Source organism: Odontomachus brunneus, unplaced genomic scaffold (genome assembly GCF_010583005.1).
Source record: "Odontomachus brunneus isolate Ranch 3 - 2012 unplaced genomic scaffold, Obru_v1 Obru_scaffold_122, whole genome shotgun sequence".
In the NCBI taxonomy this organism is placed as follows: Eukaryota; Metazoa; Arthropoda; class Insecta; order Hymenoptera; family Formicidae; genus Odontomachus; species Odontomachus brunneus.
The window spans coordinates 1-11784 of NW_022639572.1; the positions used below are offsets into that span (position 1 = coordinate 1).

Here is an 11784-nt window from a genome sequence, read left to right on the forward strand (position 1 = left end):
AAAAAATGTCACATTTTTAAATATGGTGTGCCAAGTCTTGGCACACCAATATGATATTATATATGATATTATATATGATATCTGATTGTATATCGTCGATATTAAGATTATCTAATAGCATCGACTGATAATAGTTCGACTGGCTCTGGGTTAACCCACTCTGGGTTATTCAGCCTACGTTTATCGGTCAAACAAGTACTTATAAGCTTTATGATTAATAGAAACCTATGACGTCATTAATCGCTCTGGGAGCGATTAACCTAGGGCCAGTCGAACACGCCATAATAGAAAGTTACTATTTAGTACACGTATCAAGTGTACGATGTAAACCAAGCCATTGGCCTGGTTTACATCGTGCACTTGATACGCGTACTAAATAGTAATTTTCTATTAGACAATCTTAATATCGACAATACATATCAACGGCGACATATTCAATCAATACAATACGTTTTGTTGATGCGTATTATATCAGCTTAATATACCATTGTTTATATTTATTTTCGATATTAAGATTATCTAATAGAAAGTTACTATTTAGTACGCGTATCAAGTATACGATAGCTGCGTTCGCTTTGGATACTTACGCGCTGTAAAAGTCATTCTATTTTTATCGCTCATTACATGCAGGAAGAAGATAGAATGACGCTTACAGCGCATAAGCGCCCAAAGCGAACACAGCCGATGTAAACCAAGCCATTGAATACTGGCCTATACTAAACTAGATTGCAAACAGGCTATCTAAAAGCATATAACTGCTTGTGTTCGATAGAGTTTCCGGTGCATGCGAGAAAATGGCCGCTACCGCCACATATTTTTACTACGTTTAGTCATAAAATTCTTTTGTTGAAAATAAGCAGAGCAAATAACGTCCAATACCATCTATTTTTTTGTTACAACATTTTTTTATGCAATATGAGGGTGCTATTTCACGTGTCGTACGACAAGCTTTTCAGATACGTTTATTGGTTGGCGAATAGAGAAATTCCAGGTTCTCTGTTCGTCAACCAATGAATGTATCCAAAAAGCTTGTCGTACGACACGTGAAATATCAGCCTGATGCTGGCATTTTTGGTTTTACGACAGTAATTTAGGCTGCGTTCCGAAATTCACTGCCAGTACTGATATTCTATAGTATACGTGACATGAACTATAGAATTTCAGTACTGGCAGTGAATTTCGGAACGCAGCCTTAATAGCCACATTGACTCACATTGTATGTGTACGTATTCACACAAGTGACATATCACACACAAACGTCACACACACAGGACCGCCGCTATTTTCTCGCATGCAATCGGAAACCTTATGTGACACACGTTCGAAACCCTTGTTAGCAATTTAGTTTAGTATAGACATCTGTGGAATTGGCCAATTATAGTCGATTATTACAAGAATAAGGCCCGATCTACAATAGATGGAATAAGAAGTAGGAGTAAGAAATAAGCAATAAGTAAGCAGACCAATCACAATCGATTATTTTTGAAACGTGAGAATGAAATTGGTCAATTTGCTTAGGCCCGATCTACAATAGATGGAGTAAGAAGTAGGAGTAGGAGTAAGAAATATACAGTAAGTAAATGGACCAATCACAATCGATTATTCTTGAATCGTGAGAATAGAATTGGCCAATTTGCTTACTGCTTATTTCTTACTTCTATTCCTACTCCTTACTCCATCTATTGTAAATCGGGCCTTATGGCTCCTGCACACAGGACGCGGTAATGCTTGCCGCGCGGCAAGCATTACCGCGTCCTGTGTGCAGGAGCCATAAGGCCCGATTTACAATAGATGGAGTAAGGAGTAGGAATAGAAGTAAGAAATAAGCAGTAAGTAAATAGACCAATCACAATCGATTATTCTTGAATCGTGAGAATAGAATTGGCCAATTTGCTTACTGCTTATTTCTTACTTCTATTCCTACTCCTTACTCCATCTATTGTAAATCGGGCCTTATGGCTCCTGCACACAGGACGCGGTAATGCTTGCCGCGCGGCAAGCATTACCGCGTCCTGTATGCAGGAGCCATAAAGCGTCTTCTACAATGGCAGTAGGAGTAGTAGTAAGAAATAAGCAGTAAGTAAATAGACCAATCACAATCGATTATTCTTGAATCGTGAGAATAGAATTGGCCAATTTGCTTACTGCTTATTTCTTACTTCTATTCCTACTCCTTACTCCATCTATTGTAAATCGGGCCTTATGGCTCCTGCACACAGGACGCGGTAATGCTTGCCGCGCGGCGGCGGAAGTTCGCGCAACAGCCAATCAATATGGTGTTTTCCGTAATAACCTTCTAGCTCTTACGGAAAAACAACATATTGATTGGCTGTCGTGCGGACTTCCGCCGCGCGGCAAGCATTACCGCGTCCTGTATGCAGGAGCCATTAAAGCGTCTTCTACAATGGCAGTAGGAGTAGTAGTAAGAAATAAGCAGTAAGTAAATAGACCAATCACAATCGATTATTTTTGAAACGTGAGAATGAAATTGGTCAATTTGCTTACTGCTTATTTCTTACTACTACTCCTACTGCCATTGTAGAAGACGCTTTACTGCTTATTTCTTGCTCCTACTCCTACTCCTTACTTTATCTATTGTAGATCAGGCCTAATCGACTATGATTGGCCAATTCTTACGGCTTACTCCGCATATTGTAAACTAAGCCTTAGCCTACAATGGATAAGTTCCACTTAGCGTCGCGTCTTCACGAGCGTCATTTCATCCTTGTTTAACATCAAGTAAAAAACAAGGATAGAACGATGCTTGTGTAACACGATTGTCAAGTGGAACCAATTTATCGATGTATCAACGTCGATATGAATGTGTCATTATGAAAAAAATTAGATTTTTGCACTTTCTTATTTTAAAATGATGAATATTTATTTTACGTAAAACATCCGGATAAGTGTAAGTTTTCTTAAATTTATATATGCATGTAGGACAACGTAAAACCTATTAGAAACAATAATTTTATAAGTGTATTTTCGCAGTAGCATAGGTAATAATCTGAATATGGATTATATGCATACATTTTAACATAAATACAAGTGTATTATTATAGAAAAAATTGTTTTCGAATTTCTATTTTCAATTTATGTTAAGGAATTATTCATTTTTATTTGATGCATCTTTATAGTTCCTATATGTCTTTATAGTTCCTATATGTGTAAAATTTTAAATAAATTATTTAAAGTGCTGAATATATATTCTTATCAAGATTTGTAAATGTTTTATACTTCAAATAGATAACTATTTATCTGTAATAAACTGATTACAGAAATTCGTAATACATAAGAAAGAGACAGAGATAACATTCTACTAAGGAATCTGAGAAAGATCTGCTCACACAACTTTGTTTACATTGCCTAAAAGAAGGTGAGATAAAGAAACTTTATTTCATCATTCCTGTTTTATCTTTTAAAGTGATAATATTTCATGTTTATACATGCTTAGAGTTCTTTTGTTAGTTGTGTAGAACAGAACAAGTCTGCAAATTTTATATCAGGACAAAGAATTTATCCTGTTTATAAAAGTATTATAATTTGTATTTTTTTGTTTTATACAATTTATAAGTTGTGTTATATTTATTATTTACTTATTATGTGCTTGTTTATTCCAGGAATAATTTAACAAGTTCCTACAATATTATATAAAATGGATAACATACAAGAAACTGTGAATGAGAGGTCATGTGTTGTTAAAGAAAAGAACAATGAACTTTGCAACGAAAATAGGTAAATATAAAGAATATTTTGCGTAAGATATGAATTATATATATATATATATATATATATATATATATATATATATATATATATATGTTTTTTTATAATATAATATAAGCAATATGTGTATATAGATGTATTTAATTTTATGTATTACTTTTTATTTATTTTACATTTGTGCAAAACTTAAATTTTTAATTAATATAAACACAGTGATATGTCTTTACAGTAATTGCCTTCAACATATAAATAGGTCAAATTTAAAGGAAAAAATAACAAGATCAGATATAATGCCACAAGTAAGCTATATAGTCATTATATTATTTGTGTTATAGATATTTATAAATACTGCTGCCTATTATTATAAGCATGAAATAAATGGCTGATTGTAAAAATAGTGACATTTTATAAATGACAACATATTTTAGGTTATTGCAAGCTGTATAATCCATTGTATAGTCATAAAGGTTGGTGTAAACATGGCTTTTAGTACAGTTTTGCTAAACGACCTGAAGTTAGACAATATTGGAATGACAATAACACAAAACGAAGAATCTTGGATAGGTCAGTCTTATAGCAGAATTTTTTTAATTTGCATTTATTACAGTAAATGTGTCATTTAATAGTTAACAGAGCAGAATTTTATTGCTGCTTGCAAATACTCGTGTATGTGCACTAATATAAATTTCCTATGTATTCTTTTGACATCTATATCATTGAGTAATTTATTTAAATCAAGCAATGCTTATGAATTTGTATAGCCTATAGATATTTTATTAAAACCTGTTATTTAACAGTTACAAATATGAATTTTTGGAGAGTTTTGCATCAGTGCACATGCGTGTTTCATTACTAGTTGCAAAAGAATTAGGATTTCTGTTATTAGTAAGGTTACTTATTTATTATTCTGCACTTTTTGTTCTATAGCAAGTCTAGTTACAATAACATTGCCAATAGGATCTATTATATCAGGCTCTTTAATGGATAAATTTGGACGCAAAGTGGTTTGCCAATTATCATGTGTTCCTATGATAATATCATACATTTTATTCATATTTGCCAAATCTGTAATTATTATTTATGCAGCTCGGTTTATAGCTGGAATTGCATCAGGTTTAACAACTACTGGTATGATTTACATATCAGAACTTTCTAATCCAAAAATCAGACCAATGCTTCTGTGCCTTAATTCTGTATATGTTTCATTGGGTATATTAATAACCTGTTGCCTAGCTGCACTAATAGATTGGCACAAAATGGTTATAATTTTTCTTATACTAGAGTGTTGCATCTTTTTTGCACTTTTCTTTTTACCTAAAAGCCCGTACTGGCTCGCATGCTTTAGAAGTGGTATGTTAGACGAAAAACGGACTCGCGAAATGAAATGTAACCTGAAGCGACTTAACAGAAGACAAACGGTGAGTACTATAAAGGGTAAATTCGGGGATCTGCTATCTGCTATTTAACGTCATTTTATCCTTATTGTATATCTAAAGAACAGTAAAGATAGAATGACGCAGTAACGTTGGTAGTGTGTTCCCTGAACGCATCCAAAATCTGTCTTGCAATATCTATACACTCACTTCAGGATATCAACGGACAAACATTTTCTAGATTTATGAACAGGAGTACGCACGAATTATGGAGATCGCCCGAAATCGTGTTACAAATGAAAAAAAATCGAACACTGTAGTTGCATCCATAAGAAATTATTATTACAAATTTATATTACCGAGCGCTTATAAACCTATAGTGATACTTTTTGTACTTTTTTTGTTGCAACAACTTTCTGGTTCATACGTCATCATATTTTACGCCATGTCGATCTTTAATGAAATGAGTGAAGTACTTGGCCACAATTTTAATGAAAACAGTGCGCTCGTTATGTTAGGCATCGTTAGATTCGTTATAAGTATATTAACAGTTTTTTCTAGTAGACGATATGGTAGAAGGGTTATTTGCATCTTGAGTGGAATTGGGATGACTATTTCAATGTTTCTTTCTGGAATATATGTGCATTTTATGGTGTCACATGAAGATACAAAAGAAACCATGGCGGATTATAAATGGATATTACTTCTCTTTGTATTATCTTACATTTGCTTTAGTACATTTGGAATTATAAATATACCATGGACACTTATTGGAGAATTGATTCCTATGTCCATACGTGGTATTGGTGCAGGTCTCATAGTTTCTCTTGCTTACATAATGATGTTTGCTGTCATCAAAAGTTACCCATATATTTCAAAAAGTGTGAACATTGGAAATATATTTTTTTTATTTAGCTCCACATCTTTAATATGTACAGCTTATGTATATTTCTTTTTACCAGAGACATTTAACAAATCTTTCTCTGATATAGAAAAAATATTCAATCCTAAGAGTAAGAGAGAAGTAAGAAAACAGTGTGATGTTGATTCTACAAATTGTTAATTTTATATTCTTTTTTATATTAGCTAAGATATATATATACTAATAATATTTGTTAAGGGAAGTTAAGAAAATTTTTTGTTTAAGTTATTATGACATGAGATTATATTAATGCATGAAATATTTAAATGTCTAGAATAATAAATGTGCAATAAAATGATAATATGTTGAAAAATTTATATTACAAAATTGGTGCACCAAATTTATAGTATTTGTTTCTTAACCTATATATATATTTTTTTTGGATTAAATATATATATATATTTAATCCAAATTTTTAAAAGTGCAGTTTACACAGATGTCAATAGCATCCTTTAAAAAACATTTATCCTACAAAATATAAAAAGTACTGATTGTACAGTTGAATTGTACAGTTTCTTCAATTTTTTTATAACACAAGAAGCTATCTTTTTGTTATGAATTAATATTATTCAAGTATCGCCTACTTGTAAGCTTCAGATATATGAGGAAAAAGAAAAAAAATGTTTGTACGCTACTATAAAAATGTACAACCTGTTTTACGGCAGTTCAACGTAGACGTTATACTTGATTTTTAACCTTTTACCTATAGCTTTTTTTTAATCTTTATAACGGATAAGTGAATTGGTCTGACACATTGTAAATATCGCGACATATGTATTGTCTCTATCGCGTTAATACAATGCTTTCGAATGTACAAAATGTGTATTAGTGGTCTGCTCTTATGATCAATTTTAATTCTTGTTGCAGATGTGTACCTGATTTGAAGGAAACACATAGCCTAAATCTGCATATGCATCTGGTTCATCTGACAAACTTTACTCTGCCATAACCTAACTATATAACAGCGATAATAACCACAGGAACAATTATCTCGATTATCGACGATTTTCGCCATTTAATAGCGATGAGATATTCCTGAAATATGATGCTTGCCCGTCGCAAATGCCTGTTGAAATTGTTATTTTGTACATTATATATAATCTGCATTTTGCTTATTGCTAAGCAAATATTTCGTGCTAATGACAATTCCAATGCTTATAAAGATCAGTTTCCATTCCCAAGAGATGGCAATAACTCTCAAAGGCAGAAAGATGTGGATATTGCATTACAGGGGCTACAAAAGGAAAGGTAAGCTTGCTCTTGTCCTCAATAGCTTTGTGTAGTAACCATTGTTCTATTTGTATTTTCTGATTCAATTGTATCCTATATTTTTCCTTAAGATTAAAATAACATTTTAGGTATGAGCAGCAGATACTAAAATTGGAGTATGATGTTGTAATTGGACTTGGAGAGAATGGAGAACCAGCTTATCTATATGGAAAAGAAAAGGTTGAGGGTGAAGCAGCACTTGCAAAGAAAGCGCTGAATATTGTTCTTTCAAATAAGATATCATTAACTAGAAAATTGCCAGATGTACGCAATCCACTGTAAGAATTTATTATATATTGCAATGCATTTCAAAAGAGATCATTTCCATGCATGCAGATATATAATATTGATTAGAATATTTTTTTGCTTTGTGTTTATAAATACATATGAACTTTACATATTATAGGTGTGCAAATCTTACATATGACACATTATTACCAAGTGTTAGTGTGATAATTATCTTTTATAATGAACCATGGAGTGTTTTGTTACGTACAGTACATAGTGTTTTGAAAGGTTCTCTGCCACATTTATTAAAAGAAATTATTTTAGTTGATGATCATAGCGAGGAAGGTATTGAAATCAATATGAATATGTAAATTGTAAAGCATACATACTTATTCCGCTTAAACATACATCTATTTTGGCTTACTTGCAATAAAATATTAATAATTAATGTCTTTTGTAAAGTATATATTCTATATTAATATATTCTGTTAATTTGTGTGTAGAAGAACTTCAAGGACAACTCGATTATTATCTTTCGACTCGTTTACCTATAAAAGTCAAATTGCTGAGATTGCCAAATAGACAAGGATTGATACGCGCTCGTCTTCATGGAGCTAAAAATGCTACTGGCGATGTTCTTGTCTTCCTAGATGCACATTGTGAAGTTATCAAAGACTGGTATTTCAAACTGGTATTAATTTGGCTAGAAAATATATTCTTTATTCAATTTGCTGTATTTCGTATATTAAATTAATTTTACACATTAATTTTACACATGCATGCATACATGAAGAGAACTTTATTAGTGTATATATTTTAATATGTTACAGGCTACAGCCTTTGCTTCAGCGAATAAAAGACAAGAGAAATGCTGTACTAATGCCAATAATTGATAACATCTCTGAAGAAACGTTAGAATACTTCCATGATAATGAAGCATCTTTTTTTCAAGTTGGTGGCTTCACATGGTCGGGTCATTTTACATGGATAAATATCCAAAAGCATGAGCTCCAGTCGCGTCTTTCTCCTATATCACCGACTAAGTCTCCTACTATGGCAGGAGGTTTATTTGCTATAGACAGAAAGTATTTCTGGGAAATTGGTAGTTACGATGATAAGATGGATGGCTGGGGAGGTGAAAATTTGGAAATGTCTTTCAGAGTGAGTTAGATTCTTCCTTAAATATTAAACTAAATTGAGTTTATAATTACAAAAATATATATACCAGATCTTTCACTGGTTCAATAAGATTTTATGTTTTTAATAAATTGTTGTTTTTCAACAGATTTGGCAATGTGGCGGCACATTAGAGATCATTCCTTGTTCTCGGGTTGGTCATATATTTCGAAATTTTCATCCATATAAATTCCCGAATGATAAAGATACACATGGAATAAATACTGCTCGTTTAGCATTTGTATGGATGGATGAATATAAGAGATTATTTTTACTCCATCGCAGTGAGTTTAAGGTAAGATTAGAAATATATAAAAAGAAATATATAATTATTAAAGCTTCTAGGTACACTCTCGCATCGCGTCCACCTCTTTTTAATGACATCAGAAGCAAGAGAATGCATGTTGAAAATTCTTGCAAAATATGTCGAGATAAAAAGATAAATCTACAAAATAATACTTATGATCGATTAAGTACACACCTCTAAAATATTTTGTACACTTTCCTTTTGTTCTAACAATCATTAAATAATCGTAAAATTAATGATAGAATAATGAGGAAATTAGGCTAAAAAGGATTGCATGTCACGTTAATTTTGTGATTATTTATTGATTGCTAGAGTAAAAGGAAAGTGTTTAGAATATCTTAGAGGTATGCTTAATCGATTAAAAGTGTCATTTTATAGATATATCTTTTTATCTCAATGTCTTTCGTCAGAATTTTAGCATTATTTTTCCTCATTTCTGGTGTTTTCATTAAAAAGACATGGATGAGTCTAGGAGCTTTAATTATATCTGTTTTTGTATTTCTTATACAAATGAATAAAATTCACAGAATAATCCAAGCCTCTTAGGGGATATAAGCGAACGTTTGAAATTGCGTAAAGAGCTCAAATGCAAAAGCTTCAAATGGTATCTTGATAATATTTATCCAGAAAAATTCATTCCTGATGAGCATGCCATAGCATATGGGCGCGTCAGATTACGCAATAGACGGCTGTGTTTAGACAATCTACAACATGAAGAAGATAAACCATACAATTTAGGTCTATACAGTTGTCATTCCAAGTTGTATCCAAGCCAGGTGTGTATGTCAACGCAAATTACATCAATATGAATATCATATTTAAGGATAAATTTACTAAAAATGACACGTTTGTGTATTTAGTTCTTCTCATTAAGCAATTCTGGCGAATTACGGAGAGATGATAATTGTGCGAGAGTGAACGCAGATAAATTAAAAGTGCGTACTCGAGTTGAAATGTCTGACTGCAATACTGAAAAAAATGGAAAAGAATGGGTATTGACAAAGGTACTATATTAAAATTCGATAAACTTACGAGCTCTGTTACAAACGATTGAAATATGTAATTTGATTGTAGGACAGTAAAATAGTACACGTAGAAACTGGTCTATGTCTTGATGGTACTAGAGTACAAAATGAGGAAGATGTATTTGCAACCACCTGTGCCAATGTACCAGATCAATTTTGGAAATTTGATTTTTACATTGGTAAAATTTTACCTAAATAACGTTTCCGAGATCAAGTAATTGTTTGAATTTATTAGAACATTGTTCATATGTTATTGATACAATAAAAACGTTTTATCGTAAGCGTCTTGTAAGGATAATATCGCCATCTTGTATGGCAGTTGATTAAAGGGACGTCTACATTGGAAGTAAATAGCAAGAAGTAGGAAGTAAGTAAGAAATTGATCAACCACAGTCGAATGTGAGAAGAATAATCAACTATGATTGGTCAATTTCTTATTGGTATATTCTTTTCCATCTAAAAATATACTCTAATCAGATTCAAGAGTTTACTAACTACGGTAGTTACTAAACCGGTTTTAAGTTGCCGTGTAAACTTTGTCTATTAGCATGTTCGACTGGCTCTGGCTTGGTTTACATCGTGCACTTGATACGCGTATTAAATAATAACTTTCTATTAGATAATCTTAATATCGACGATGTATATAAATAACAGTATATTAAGCCGGTATAATACTGATCAAGAAGACTCATGGCTCCTGCACACAGGACGCGGTAATGCTTGCCGCGCGGCGGAAGTCCGCGCGACAGCCAATCAATATGTTGTTTTTCCGCTAGAAGGTTAATACGGAGCCATTATTGTATTGATACGATGCAGGAGCCATTATTGTATTAATTGAATGCATCATCGTTGATATGCATTGTCAATATTAAGATTATTTAATAGAAAGTTACTATATAGTACGCGTATCAAGTGCACGATGTAAACCAAACTCTGGGTTAATCCAGAGATCCTGTAATAAGAGATTGGACACCATATGTCAACGTTTTGATTGGCTGCGCCATGTTTGGGATACGATTCCGGTTAGGATCATTAGCTGAATGACAACACAAGCAGTGGTCTGTTCTTTTCAGCTGCACTGGCTGCAGTGGCTGCACTGCTGAACAATAATTGCTGGTGCAATAAGTTAAAATGAGGTAAGTATACTTCCGGTTTGGACCCAAACATGGCGAATCTAGTATCTACAGGCGACAGTGTTCGATCTCTTAATTTAATCTCTTAATTTGGATTTGATCACCCAAAGGTTGCTTTCCAACAAGAGACACAAGTCGACACAAGTATCATTCTATCTTTGGGTGCTTTCCAGTTGCGTACACTGTGTTACACAAAACCAGTTTATTGGTTGCATATTATCTTACAAGATATTTTAGATAATATATGACCAATAAACTGGTTTTGTGTACGTGTGTGTTAAGCAATTGGAAAGCACCCTTTGTTACTCACTAAGGGTGCTTTCTAACTACGTACACTGTGTTACACAAAACCAGTTTATTGGTGGCATATTATCTTACAAGATATTTTACGGTGCTTTCTAATTACGTACATTGTGTTACACAAAACAGTTTATTGGTTGCATATTATCTTACAAGATATTTTAGATAATATGTGACCAATAAATTGGTTTTGTGTAACACAGTTGGTCTGTTCTTTCGCTCTGCACTGCTGCACTGGTGCAATAAGTTAGAGTGAGACAAATATATATTTGTCTCACTCTAACTTATTGCACCAGTGCAGCAGTGCAGAGCAAAAGAACAGACC

At 32.7% G+C, this 11784-nt stretch overlaps 2 protein-coding genes across 4 annotated transcripts; both read left to right on the top strand.

Moving 5' to 3' along the window:
* Window positions 1-2709: 2709 nt before the first annotated feature.
* LOC116849643 (facilitated trehalose transporter Tret1-like) lies at window positions 2710-6361 on the top strand. 3 transcript variants are annotated; one of them, XM_032826988.1, is made up of 7 exons: window positions 2711-2908; window positions 3279-3376; window positions 3621-3735; window positions 3956-4025; window positions 4155-4290; window positions 4654-5144; window positions 5341-6361. In XM_032826988.1, exons 3-7 carry the CDS (start codon window positions 3656-3658, stop codon window positions 6160-6162), a joined length of 1599 nt encoding a protein of 532 aa, XP_032682879.1. In that variant the 5' UTR covers window positions 2711-2908; window positions 3279-3376; window positions 3621-3655; the 3' UTR covers window positions 6163-6361. The 3 variants fall into 3 exon arrangements, with proteins under 3 accessions (XP_032682881.1, XP_032682879.1, XP_032682880.1); XM_032826990.1 differs by having other exon boundaries at window positions 2710-2908; window positions 4654-5356; XM_032826989.1 differs by lacking the exons at window positions 2711-2908; window positions 3279-3376 and adding an exon at window positions 3391-3533.
* Window positions 6362-6498: 137 nt separating this feature from the next.
* Window positions 6499-10307, top strand: LOC116849642 (polypeptide N-acetylgalactosaminyltransferase 1-like). Its single transcript, XM_032826986.1, has 10 exons — window positions 6499-6777; window positions 6889-7269; window positions 7380-7568; window positions 7697-7863; window positions 8022-8196; window positions 8349-8679; window positions 8804-8989; window positions 9529-9777; window positions 9862-10005; window positions 10076-10307. The coding sequence occupies exons 2-10, from the start codon at window positions 7064-7066 to the stop codon at window positions 10223-10225; spliced, it is 1797 nt and encodes a 598-aa protein (XP_032682877.1). The 5' UTR covers window positions 6499-6777; window positions 6889-7063; the 3' UTR covers window positions 10226-10307.
* Window positions 10308-11784: the final 1477 nt, after the last annotated feature.